At 39.3% G+C, this 13,941-nt stretch overlaps 1 protein-coding gene across 1 annotated transcript in view; it reads left to right on the forward strand.

Annotated features, from left to right (window-relative positions):
* The window catches only part of LOC128052229 (contactin-associated protein-like 3), a 187,450-nt gene extending 177,265 nt beyond the window's left edge, over positions 1-10,185 (forward strand). The window contains exons 21-23 of the mRNA XM_052644721.1: positions 4,776-5,006; positions 5,277-5,348; positions 9,992-10,185. Of these exons, the coding sequence (XP_052500681.1) occupies positions 4,776-5,006; positions 5,277-5,348; positions 9,992-10,185 (497 nt within the window). The remainder of the gene's footprint in view (positions 1-4,775; positions 5,007-5,276; positions 5,349-9,991) is intronic.
* The last annotated feature ends 3,756 nt before the right edge of the window (positions 10,186-13,941 follow it).

The following is a 13,941-nucleotide window of genomic DNA, read 5'->3' on the forward strand; positions in this document are numbered from 1 at the left end:
TATAAAAGATATTTTAGATAACAAGGAAAGATTAAGATTAAATATTAATCAAGCATCCCATCTGAAGGCTATACTAGAGAATTACTCCAATCAAAAAAAAACAAAAAAGAAAACCATGACCTCAGGTTGGGAAAATGACAGAAAGTTATGAACACCAAAACTTTCAGTGTATATTTATACCCATACATACATGCACAACATAATTAAAGCTACATGATTAATGACAGGCTATTCAGATACACATAAATCCCCCATACATAGTCACATTCTCAAATCGACACACATATATATATATAAAGTATCTTGAAATATGGGAAAATATAATGCAATATAATATACTACTGATGTTTCTTTCTTTAGTAATAACACTATCTACAGATATGAAGCCAGGTTATCTTTTAAAAAATAAATTCCACAAAATTGATCTAACTCATTATGATATATGTCTGTCCTGGGTTCCTTCTGTTAACCTTGCCTGGTAGTTCCCAGGTCAAAACTTTGACCAGAAAAGCTAGTAGTATCTAGTTGCTCTTTTTGTCCAACAGCTAAAACTTTTATTTTACCTGTAATTTTTTCTCCAGTATTTTAGCCTTGCAAAAGTCCTGGAAGCAAGGGTGTCTTCCTTTAAGAAACATACTGTTTGAATCCAAAATTTTAAAAAAATGTCATCTTTCAAGTACCCTTTTAATTGATAATCCTTTAGTGGGGTTGTGCCAAACTCATTTTACTTCAGTGTACTTAGGAATCTACCTAAAATTCCACATGCATAATGCTATTTGATATTTCATTTAATCGAGTTGGCCAATATAGCTATGTGTGTCAGAGAGATGTTTATGAGATTATAACAATGCAAATGCACGCCTCTTGAGTTTAGGTCTTTTTAGAGGTCTTTTCCATAGCAAACATTATTTTTGCAACTTTAAACTCATAAACAAAATTTTGTAAGCTGAAACAGCTCCCCGTGCATTTGCTGAAAATCTCAAAGTTAGACCATTTTTCTTGAAGGTACAGCTCTCTGTCAAGCCAGGAGAAATAAAGATAAAAAATTTATCTCATTATGAAATGAAGTTTGATAGGAGAAAAAGTAACAACCTGTAATAAGATTCAAGAAATCCACCCCATGAGTTTGTAGGGGAGACAATGCTTGACCTCTTTTCTCTTAAGATCTATAACTGGGCCTGAGAATTATGTTTACTTAAGATATATTAACAGGAGAAAAACATAAAGATTTGTAAATGTACATGTGGCCCCCATAGGAAACTAAAGACCCAAAAAGCAGGTAGGCCCAAGTATTTATATACTAATTTGAACAAACAGTGGTGATTATGAAAAAGTAAGTAAAATGTATGAGGAGAGTGAAGGAAGGTATTGTTTTAACAATCTGTTAACAATGTTTGTAGGTACAGATTTCTCTGGGCTGGACTGCTTATCTCTGGTCATAACAATGCATTTTCCCTCCTGGCACAGAGAGGGCAGCTTTTCCATGGGAGTTTTATCTGCTGCTTTCAAGAAGTAAAATGGACATCAGTGTCCTTCTACTTGCTGTTTTCAAGTAAATAATCTTTATGCCAAAGTGGCATATTTGGGAATGGCATATTTTTTCACCCTTCAAAAGAAGCTTCAGAGTATGTTGGTTTCCTTTAATGACAAATAAGAACGTGTTTAGTTACCATGACATTTGGTAAAACTCAGTGGCGTAAGACGTCAGCCAACTATGGACATGCATCCTTAGCTGAAGCCAGTGCAAGTCATCTTTTATCACAAGGTGGTGGTGGTGGTGGTGTTCAGTTGCTCAGTTGTGTCTGACTCTTTGGACCCTGTGGACTGCAGCACACCAGGATTCTCTGTCCTTCACCATCTCCTGGAGTTTGCTCAAACTCAGGTCCATTGAGTCGGTGATGCCATCCAACCATCTCATCCTCAGTTGTCCCCTTCTCCTGCCTTCATTCTTTCCCAGAATCACAAGAAATCACAGAATTTCTCAGACCACACCTTCAGAGGGCCACATTTTAAAAATTTCAACAGCCAGACCATCCACAGAAGGGTGGTAATAGGACTAAATGTATTCTTTGATTATAAAATATATATTGCATATGTCCTATGTAACAGACACTAAGCTAAGTGCAGGGGAAGACAAGAATAAAACACACTGTCCACCAGGAGCTTCCATATGTTGCATGAGAGAGATGTTAAGGACAGTGACCTTCTGTAACTGATGCACCAGATAAAGCTAGCTGACAAAGCTTAAAGGCAGTGAGGTTATACTCCTGGCTTCAGAGTTCAAATGCTCTTATTCAAAAGTTCTCTCCAACTGCTTACTAGTGGTATAGCATGAGGCAAGTCATTAAATCCTGCTCTAAATGCTCACTTTATTTTTATGATAACAATAGCCCTTTATTTTTCAGTGTCTAGCATATATGTACTGAATGATACATGTCCCATAAAAGCTATTTATTATTATTTATATTCATCAGGAAATGGAGACAAAAGAACAGTGCTCCTCAAAAACTCAAACTCAACAGAAACAAAGGTTGTCCTCTGAGAGTTTATCTACAACATCATGATAGATTGGATCAGAGCTCAGATTCTCAGGGTGAACTTAAAGGCTGACTATTATGCCAGCCCCCTGGAGGAGGGCACGACAACCACTCCAGTATTCTTGCCTGGAGAATCCCATGGACAGAGTAGCCTAGTGAGCTACAGTCCACGGGGTCACAAAGAGTAGGACCTAAGTCACAACTGAAGTGACTTAGCATGCATGCATTATGCTGGCTAAAAAAACTTAGAGAATATATACACATATTCTATGGCAGGTACATGCATTCATTAAAAAAGAAAGAATAATATAATGATCCCACTTGTCCGTTAGTTCAGTTCAGTCCAGTCGCTCAGTCATGTCCGACTCTTTGCGACTCCATGAATCGCAGCACGCCAGGCCTCCCTGTCCATCACCAACTCCCGGAGTCCACCCAAACTCATGTCCATTGAGTCAGTGATGCCACCCAGCCATCTCATCCTTTGTCATCCTCTTCTTCTCCTGCCCTCAATCCCTCCCAGCATTAGATCTTTTCCAATGAGTCAACTCTTCGCATGAGGTGGCCAAAGTATTGGAGTTTCAGCCTCAGCATCATTCCTTCCAATGGACACCCAGGACTGATCTCCTTTAAGATGGACTAGTTGGATCTCCTTGCAGTCCAAGGGACTCCCAAGAGTCTTCTCCAGCACTGCAGTTCAAAAGCATCAATTCTTCGGCGCTCAGCTTTCTTCACAGTCCAACTCTCACATCCATACATGACCACTGGAAAAACCATAGCCTTGACTAGATGGACCTTTGTTGGCAAAGTAATATCTCTATTTTTTAATATGCTATCTAGGTTGGTCATAACTTTCCTTCCAAGGAGTAAGCGTCTTTTAATTTCATGGCTGCAATCACCATCTACAGTGATTTTGGAGCCCCAAAAATAAAGTCTGCCACTGTTTTCACTGTTTCCTCATCTATTTCCCATGAAGTGATGGGACCGGATGCCATGATCTTCATTTTCTGAATGTTGAGCTTTAAGCCAACTTTTTCACTCTCCTCTTTCACTTTCCTCAAGAGGCTTTTTAGTTCCTCTTCACTTTCTGCCATAAGGATGGTGTCATCTGCATATCTGAGGTTATTGATATTTCTCCCAGCAGTCTTGATTCCAGCTTGTGTTTCTTCCAGTCCAGCGTTTCTCATGATGTACTCTGCATAGAAGTTAAATAAGCAAGGTGACAATATACAGCCTTGACATACTCCTTTTCCTATTTGGAACCAGTGTCAACTTAACTTCAAATAGGAGTAAAAGTACTAAGGGTAGTTTGAGCATTAAGAAATAACCTCTATAAATCGCTTAACACAATGTCCAGACTATGGGAGTCATTTGGTAAATTCTTGGTAACTGATTGTTTGAAAAAGAAGAGACTATGAGCCTTTCTATACATGATGAAGCAGGAAGGAGTTTGACAGCAGATGCCAAAGTTGCCGCATACTGACGTGGTTTCCTGTGGGGATGCAGATTCTTCCTTCCCTGACTGACACATTTAAACTTGAAGTCTACAACTAAGGGGCCTTGGGTCAGATTTCTTGCCCACTGAGCAAGTGCACTGCGGGAGGCAGGCATCACTGAAAAGAAGGAATTGATGGTCTGCTCTCCTGTGTCAATCGCAGCTCTTCTTTAGGTCATAATAACCAACCTCTGTCAGTTTGAGGTGAGAACTGGGATCAGGATGGGGTTGGTGAGGACAAGCCTTTATTTATACAGTAGGGACAGAGATCACCCTTGTGGAGAGGGGAAAAGAAAGTGGAATGTGGTGTTCCTGGGACAGCAGTTGTGGGTAAGGAGACGCCCTCACTGTGAGACTCAGAACAGTCAGCAAGACTGAAATATTAATTAGGAGGTAACTTCAGAAGGAGTTCCTAGAACTCTACCGTCCTCATGAGACCTAGGTCACCAACCATCTAGAATACTGGTCACAAATCCTGTTCAAAATATTTTGAAAACTGCTTTGGTGGAGGAGGATTTCATTCTCCCGTTAACAGTGACTGCATCCAAGGAAGTTTTAATTTTTTCCCACGGGAAGTGAACAACCGCAGGGCATCAACCAAGGCCTCTCTGGTACGGCCTAAGGAAGAAAGGAGGAAAGGCTTGGAGGGAGGCTCAGTTCATCACTGCTACGCAGAGGCGGGCTGGTCTGGCGCCCCCGCCAGATGCCCATGAGCCCTAACGGTGTGTCTGCTGCTTTGTCCGCAGAGCCCCTCGGCGCGGACCCGGACACGCTGCGGGCCGGCGCGCGCGGCTTCACCGGCTGCCTTTCTGCGGTGCGCTTCGGGCCTGCAGTCCCTCTGAAGGCGGCGCTGCGCTCTGGCGGCCACTCCCAGGTCACCGTCCGCGGACACGTGGCCACCGCGTCCCGCTGCGCGGATGGGACGGGGCCCGGAGCCCCAGCGCGGGAGGCGACCCGCCCTCTCTCAGGCGGAGCAGGTGTGTGGCTCGCTCCCTGCGGCCTTCCACTCCATCTGCATCCCTGTACAATTGCGTTTCACTTGCCAGCAAGATTATGCTCAGAATCTCCATGCCAGAGGTTCCCCAAAGTCCTCAATTCATCTTCTCACTTCTCTGGTCTTTCCAGTCTTGGTTCTTCGTTTCAAATTCGTTTCTGTCACTGCATTATCTGCTCCTCTTTCAAACGTTTGTGGATTTCTCAAAACTCCTCCTTTCCACTCTCTGTCATCCTCCCTTTTTCTACTGTAGGTCGTTCTGGACCAACGGATGAGGGACGGCCCTTAGTTAATGCGGACAGAAGTGACTCCGCTGTCATCGGAGGTAATGCGGCCGCAAATGACCTCTTCCTTGGTTCTGTTGTCACTGTTAGCAAAGTCCAAAAAATATCTGAGAATCCGTGATGATTGTGAGGTCAATGGCAGACCACGTACATTTGCTAATGTTCTTGATGCAACTGTACCGAACTCAGCTCCTTCGAAAAAGCTTTGTAGAAGGAACTGATGGCTCCTTTTTTTTAAAGGATGGTTGCCAAACTATAATAATAAGAGGTTTTTCATTTGAAAATAGTCATTAGTTTCTCTCAGAATGTATACATATTTAAGACACATTTACTTTTACTTCTTTGATTTAAAATAGCCAGAGGTCAGCCCCTTAGCCCAGAACACTTAAAAATAAGATTAAAAATAAAACATAAAGCAACATTGACATATATACACTACTGTGTGTTAAATAGCTAGTGGAAGGCTGCTGATTCACCTTGTTGTATGATAGAAACTAACACAACATTGCAAAACAATTATTCTCTAAATTTAAAAAGAAAATAAATTTTATTTAAAATTAAAAAATGCAACATTTATTGGGAGAAGCACCTAAATTATACAAATTGTCAATTACCTAAACATAAAGATGTAAAACTGCATCTAGCATCAAGGTTATCTTTGGGCAGAGAGATAGGCGGCTAGCTGTCTATCTAGGTAGATACATATAGATATCCATTAAATAAATCATTCATATATATATATATATATATATATATATATATGAAGAAGTAAAAGTAATTGCACTTTAAATATCTTCTATTATATCCCCTGAAACAAAACTTATCCAGGTAGGACTCAAAAATTAACATTCAATTCTCCCTCCTTATCATTCAAAGAACATTTTAATTTGTTTAATTAGATTATGGAAATGTGAGTCAGTTGAAAACTCTGCTTGGTGAGTAGAAGTAAACTACTCTCCATTCTTTGCTACCTCAAAGTGAGGTAATTACTCCTAGAGCTGGGTGATTGGACTGGGTTAGGCCAGCTACATACCTGCTCAGATTGGATCTGCCTGCATTTATTAAGATACCAGGTTTCTCCAGACAACTAGTGAAGTATTCAGACATTTTAACGTGCTGATCAAATCTATGTAAGAATGTCATTATTTCCATTTCTGTATCAATTACTTTTATTTTTGTAATGAGTGAGGAATATGACCTCCATCTTATAACTCCAAAAACAAATAAAAGCTATAAATATTATTTATAATGCATATCCAAAAAGAATAAGTTTCTTGTTAAAATTGAAATTAAGTCTTAATCCCAAATCATTCTGATTTATTTTTAATGAGAAAACTTCACTATAATGTCAAAATTAAGTGAAAATAAATCAACTTAAATGTGATTAATATTTACAAAGTAGGAACCCAAAGTTCAAAATTTTGCCGATTATAATAGTTGGTGTCCTTTTATTAGAGAGAACAAAGGTAAAAGTCAAATTGATGATAGGACAAAGATGTGGTCCTTAGAGTTTTATTGCCTGCGTGTGTGTGTGTGCTCAGTCGTTCAGTCATGTCTGACTTGTTGGAACCCCATGAACTGTAGCTGGCCAGGCTCTTCTGTCCATGGGATTTTCCTGGCAAGAATACTGGAGTGGGATGCCGTTCTCAGGAATTGAATCCATGTCTCCTGCATCTCCAGCATTGGCAGGCAGATTCTTTACCACTGAACAGAGTTGTATTGCTTTTGCTAAACATCACTGGCAAGATGTACAAAGTAAGTTACTCTAGTGGCACTCCCCTGAGAAATCTTTTTTGGCTCCTGATACATGGGAGCCAAGCACAGAAGGTCTTAGGGACAGAAGGGTTCAGTTTACTGGACCCTACAATGTACTTGAACCTTCCTTCCATCTGTATGGGGGCTGGTGGCTGTGTGGTTTGTCAGTTACTGAGTATCTAGACCTCCAGAGTATTGTTCCTGAAAGAACTATCAGACTTTTAAAAAATTGTTCACAGACTTCACCTTTGTGTGAAATATTTGATCTGTTTAAAGGATTATCCCAATAGGTGAATTTCTCCATATTCTGCATTTTCCATTTTTATTTTCTCCCCTGTAAACAAAGGAAGCACTAGGAAAGGAGTATTAACCTAATCAATATTCGAACCTGGTAAACCAGAGATCACAGAGAATTTCTTACCAAGCGATCTATGCTGTGGATGGGCAGATGGATGGATAGAGAAAGATACAGATGTGTAGATAGACAGAGACACAGACACAGGCGTGAGCACTTGTCAAAAACACATTTACACTGGAGTTGCTGATAGGAAGGTTATGGAAGCCATCAGATGCGTTCTTCACATTATCTCAGTCTCTTCAGATAGAGGGTGGAGGTGGAAGTTATTCTAGGATCCCACCAAACCTCACAAAACAAAAACAAGGTAGAGTTAGAGGTGATCAATCACATACAGAAAATCCTGGATGTAGAGGTGGGTCAGTGTAATGGTAACAATCGTCATATAATTAAGTGGTTTGATCACTGTTACTGAGTTAGTGGTCCCTGACACTAAAATTGGACATGATATAGCTCTTAAAACAAAGCTCTATGACTAAACATAAAAATAATTAAAGTAACTCTGTTATTGTTTCTCACATGAAATGGAAAATATATTGAAAGCAATGAATATTCTACGTATGAATAAATATTTAAGAATATTCATAGAGTAATAAATATGCTACCTCGTCTCAGCTAAGGAGTCTGAGTTCCTGATAGCATGTCCTCAGGAATCTTTGTGACCAATTGCACCGAACCAAGCTTCAAGTTTGTTGGGCTCCATCACACTTGCTTAAGTCTGTCTCAGAGTATAATAAAGAAACTTCATTTTGCAATACAAATTTTGATTTACATAACTAAACACTAACATGTGTTTGCTTACATTTGTTAATTAGGAATACTAATTAATGCCTATGCCAATCATCTTGAAACTATATTGACTAGTGAATGTTCCTTTTTGCCTGTTTCAGATGGATTGGATATTTATTCTTCACTAATGTGATATAGCTTGACTTAATATCCCTATGGCTTAGCTTGCTGGTGCATTAAAATAATCCATGAAACTTTTGAAATAATACTGATACCCCAGCCTCCCACCCAAAATTCTGTTATCGTCTACTATGTAGCCAAGGTTGAGAACAACTGGCAAAGTTAGTGTCTTCAATACTTAAAACATTTCCAGCATGAGAAATGTTTTACTTTTCATATAACTGAATGTTATTAATATTTCTACAGATTTTTATAATATAGTATATTAGTTATCAATTGCTACATGACAAATTATCAACTATTTAGCAACTTAACACAATCCACGTGTATTGTTCCTCAGTTTATATGGATCGGGAGTTTGGACACATCTCAGTTAGGTCCTCTGCTAAGGGTCTCACAATCCTGAAATGAATGTGTGTCACTTGGGATCTTGGGCTGGGGTCACATTTGAAGTTTCTACTGGGGATGGAGCCTTTTTCACTTGCATAGATTGTTGGCTGCATTCAGTGTCTTGCAGCTGTAGCACTGAGAGCTTCTGAATTTTCACTGGTTCATAGAGTTCCTTGTCATGTGGTGGTTTCCCAGCATGGCTCTTGCCACCTCATAGCCAGCAGGAAGAAGGAGACTCCAACAGTACAGGTGCTACAGTCTTATGTAACGTAATCATGTACAAATAATCAGGTACAGACCATCAACTTTGTCATATTGTATTGGTTAGAAGCAAGTCACAAGGGAGTCACACAAGAGTGTAGACCCCCAGAGGCAACAATCACTTAAGACTCTCTTGGTCTCATAGACATAGATGAAATATACACCATATTATTGTAGTTCAACTGTATATCAGCATAACAGTTTAATCAAATTTTCATTAAAACACATAGAAATTTGGCCACTTGATGCAAAAAGCTGATTCATTGGAAGAGACTCTGATGCTAGGAAAGATTGAGGTGAAAAGAAAAGTGGGGCAGCATAGGATGAGACTATTAGATAGCATATTCAACTCAATGGACATAAATTTGAGCTCCCTGGTCACTCAGATGGTAATGAAGCTGCCTGCAATGAAGGAGACCTGGGTTAGATCCCTGGGTTGGGAAGATCCCCTGGAGGAGGGTATGGCAACCCACTCCAGTATGCTTGCCCAGAGAATCTCCATGAACAGAGAAGCCTGGCAGGCTATACAGTCCATAGGGTCGCAAAGAGTTGGACACGACTGGGTAATTAAGCACACTAGGAGATAGATAAGCGCACTAAGAGGATAGAGAAATCTGGCACACTGCAGTCCATGCTGTCACAAAGAATTGGTCACAACTTAGCAATTGCACAACAACAATAAAGCATATAATCACTCTATAATAGGGCTACACAGTCTATACCTTTTAAAAATAAAAACCTGCTTACTCAGTTAGCCACGCAGGCATGACCTAAGAGGCCTATGGTGTTTCTGCACTTTAGTGTGAAGGCATCAACTGGAATCCAATCAGATATGTCTTTGGAATTAAGGCATAAAACCTCTGTGTCTAAAGTTTGCATGGACTTAGAAGTAAACTTAAAGTTATAATATTACTTGGTTTCAAATTTTCTGATGATAAATGGTGCTAGGGTAGATTCTAGTTAGGCTGACATTTACAGTTTATAATCTGACTTTGTATTTTCCCTTCTCTGTAGGTGTGATAGCGGTTGTGGTATTTATTTTGCTCTGCATCACTGCCATTGCTATACGCATTTATCAACAGAGATGGCTGTACCAAAAAAATGAAACAAATATTCCAAAAACTGGAGACAATGCTGAAACTGCTCTGAAAAGTGAGCTCAACATGCAATGTACAGTCAATGAAAGCCAGAAAGAGTATTTCTTCTGATCTGCTATTGTGATTTACTGATTACTAAGATGATGTGACTTTCTTGCTAAGTCAGGGGCTCCCAGTGGATGAAACCCACCTGTTGTCCTTCTGGGACAGGCAGTGGGGGTCCAATGCCATCAGCTTGCTCACAAACAGTCCCTGGAGGCTCTGCTCAGTGCTGCTTCTTGATCCATTTATGTGACAGTGACTTTGGTGTGCTCATTAATCACTGATTGGCAGTTTCTGACTGTTCTGACTTGATCTTCTAAAAGGCAAATGTATTTTACATAATTACTTCAGGTTTTAAGTGAGAAGAAGGATTCAAGCTCTACGCTCTTAAAAATACTCCATGGAAGTTTATCAACATTGGACTCTAACGTTCTGTGTTACATGGAAACCTATAGTAAGCTTCTTTTATCAATCACTTGCTGACATTTTTAAACCAGGAAGTGCTTCTCAGATGGCCTTCAGCTGCATTTCCATATTCCTATGAACCAGAGCCCATTGGCCAAACACCTGAGAAAACATTTTTTGGCTGATTGCTTTTCCTTTTGTGTCTTTTAAATCAATTTTGATATATTTTAATAATGAAATGAGTGTTGAATGTCAGCTATGAAATTCTACAATTAAGCTCAGATGTGAAACAGAGAATTCATGGGTAGAAAAACGTGTAAAGGATTTTAATCTGTGATAATTTGCTTATTTTTCTTTGTGATTTGTCATTCTATTCTTTGTAAATTGTAATAAGGATCACCTAGTAATCTCACAGAAATGTTTATTTTCTAACTAAATTCGTGCCCATGTATAAAGCTGAAACTCCAGTACTTTGGCCACCTCATGTGAAGAGTTGACTCATTGGAAAAGACTCTGATGCTGGGAGGGATCAGAGGCAGGAGGAGAAGGGGATGACAGAGGATGAGATGGTTGGATGGTATCACTGACTCGATGGATGTGAATCTGAGTGAACTCCGGGAGTTGGTGATGGACAGGGAGGCCTGGCGTGCTGTGATTCATGGGGTCACAAAGAGTCGGACACTACTGTGCGACTGAACTGAACTGATAAATTCCATATTTAACACTGGAAGTGTATCCATCCACATCTGAATGAAATATAGTCCTAAATTTTTTTTTCTTTATGTATGGGATGGTTAGGTCACTTTTCTTTGCAGTCCTGTGATTTTTTTTTTTCCTGGAGATTATAACAACTCTTTGCTTTCTTGTGACTGTATGTTCATTTATTAGGGAATAAGTCACATTTTAAACTAAATCTCTCCATTTTCCTTTCTAAATTTTGACCTTATGTAGGCAAAACATTCCTTGAGTTACCTTCTCACCTAGCTACTATTTGGAATATTAGTGGAAGAATGCTTATGCTAAGGGAAAATGCAAGCTATGTGATCTGAACTAAATCTGTCATTTCAGGAAAAATTCTAGGATCTTGAGATCTATTTCCAATAAAGCACCCCAAATCGGCTAGTCCATTTTAAGTAGGGCATATTTGAATATTAGGAGAGCAAAAAATCATATTAACTATGAGAATTTATCCAGTAACTACTTTTGTGGCAGTGATCATTAGATACTCACATGATGTCACCATTTGCATTGACAAGCCAGTTGTAATAAAAATGCACTGCCCTCTCCATATTCCACCTGCCATGTGCCTGCCAGGTACTAACTTTGACCACAAAAAGATCACTTGGAATTAGATGCATTTTGCCTTGCTATCACCTTTTGTGTGTATACCTAATTTTCTGTGTTGTTTTTAATGAATGGGAAAAGATATCCTCTATATTGTTTTTTCTCAAACATTTTTTCTTATATTAATTTTCTATAAGGTATTAAAAGCTACCACAAATTTAACTCAATACACATTTATTATTGCACAGTTTCTGTGAGTCAGGAGCTAGGCATGGGTTTACTGAGACTCTTGCAAGGTTGCAGTCAAGTGTCTGCCAGGGCTGTGTTCTTATACAGAAAGTCAGTCAAGAAGGGATCTGCCTCCTTGCTCCCATGATTATTGACAGCACGTCATTCCTCACTGCTGGAGGACTTATGAAAGCTTGTTTCTTCAAGGCTAGTAGAGGAGAAACTCTAGAGCAAGTTGTGCTAGCAAGAGGGTGTCTTATTTAAGATAAATGTGATCATAGGAATGACATCCCCCAATTTGTCATAGTCTGTTGGTTAGAAGGGCTTCCCTGGTAGCTCAGCTGGTAAAGAATCCACCTGCAGTGCTGGAGACCCAGGTTTGATTCTTGGATTGGGAAGATAACCTGGAGAAGGGATAGGCTGCCCACTGTAATATTCATGGGCTTCCCTGGTGACTTAGATGGTAAAGAATCTGCCTGCAATGCAGAAACCTGGGTTTAATCCCTGGGCTGGGAAGACCTCCTGGAGGAGGGCATGGCAACCCACTCCAGTATTCTTGCCTAGAAAATCCCCAAGGACAGAGAAGCCTGGTAGGGTCACAAAGAGTTGGACATGACTGAGCGACTAAGCACACACATTGGTTAGAACAAGTCACAAGTCCCACACATACTAAGGGGAGGGATTATATCAAGACTTAACAGGCTGAGATCATGGAGACCACTTTAAAGTCTATTTGCCCTAATACTGTATGTATACTGATGTTTATTTAAATGATGAAAGAAATTTAGGATCTCAATATAGCAATATATAAAGGACTACTTTGGTAAATGGTGTGTGTAGGCTTTTCCCAAAGGTCTGTGTAGTTTGGGGAAGGATTCAACATAAAAATTATAGGATCCATTAAACACATAGCTGAGTATAAACATCATTAAATTACTGCAACTTTAACAAGTGATCACCTTATGTTCCAAAGGAATGCATCACTGTGGTACCTGAAATTTTACAGATTTCTAGATAGTGAAATCCACTGCACTCTGATCTCTTTTCTAAAGGGGAAACTTTAAAATATTTTTACTGAATTTCTGTGATGCACCATCCATATTCCCTGACTGATTTGTAAACTTTTCCAGCTTGTTAATTAAAAAAAAAAAAAAAACACTTTTGAATTAAATTAGAAAAATATTTTTAAGAGTTGAATTAAATTTGAATTATGAAATTATATTGTTTCTCCCCTAAAATATTAAAAATTGTGTGAATGTATGCATTCTGTACTGGTTTGCATATTCCTTTATCTCTACTTGTTCTCTATATAGGGAATGCTGCGATTTGTTAATATTGTTTATGATGGTATCTAAGTTGTCATATGAAAAGTGAAACACAAAGTAGTTGATACTTACTGACTGCTACAAATCGGGGCTTTTCCAGGTGGCGCTAGTGGTAAAGAGCCTACCTGCCAATGCAAGAGACTTAAGAGGTGCGGGTTCAATCCCTGGGCTAGGAAGATGCCCTGGATGAGGGCATGGCAATCCACTCTAGTATTCTTGCCCAGGTCCATGGACAGAGGAGCCTGGTGGGCTATAGTCACTAGTGTCACAAAGGGTCGGACACGAGTGAATCGACTTAGTCCTTATGCACAAATTAAAATACCTAGAAATGTAGATATTTAAAACTTTGCCAGAGAACCACAATTTAACAGTCAGTAAATTATTTGTTGAATGTTTGTACTCAAAACTGGTTAAATGTGATTTTCCCCAACAGTTGGTTTCTAGAGCACTAATTATATATTCAGATGTCAGTTGCAGACAGTTCAAAGATAATAAGTCCTCAAGTTTTATTTTCAAATAGGAAAGGAAAATAGCATATAACTAACACTCATTATTAGGACTAGAACTTAAAAATTCTTGTTTA

The sequence above is a fragment of the Budorcas taxicolor genome, chromosome 8, assembly GCF_023091745.1.
Source record: "Budorcas taxicolor isolate Tak-1 chromosome 8, Takin1.1, whole genome shotgun sequence".
Lineage (NCBI taxonomy): Eukaryota > Metazoa > Chordata > Mammalia > Artiodactyla > Bovidae > Budorcas > Budorcas taxicolor.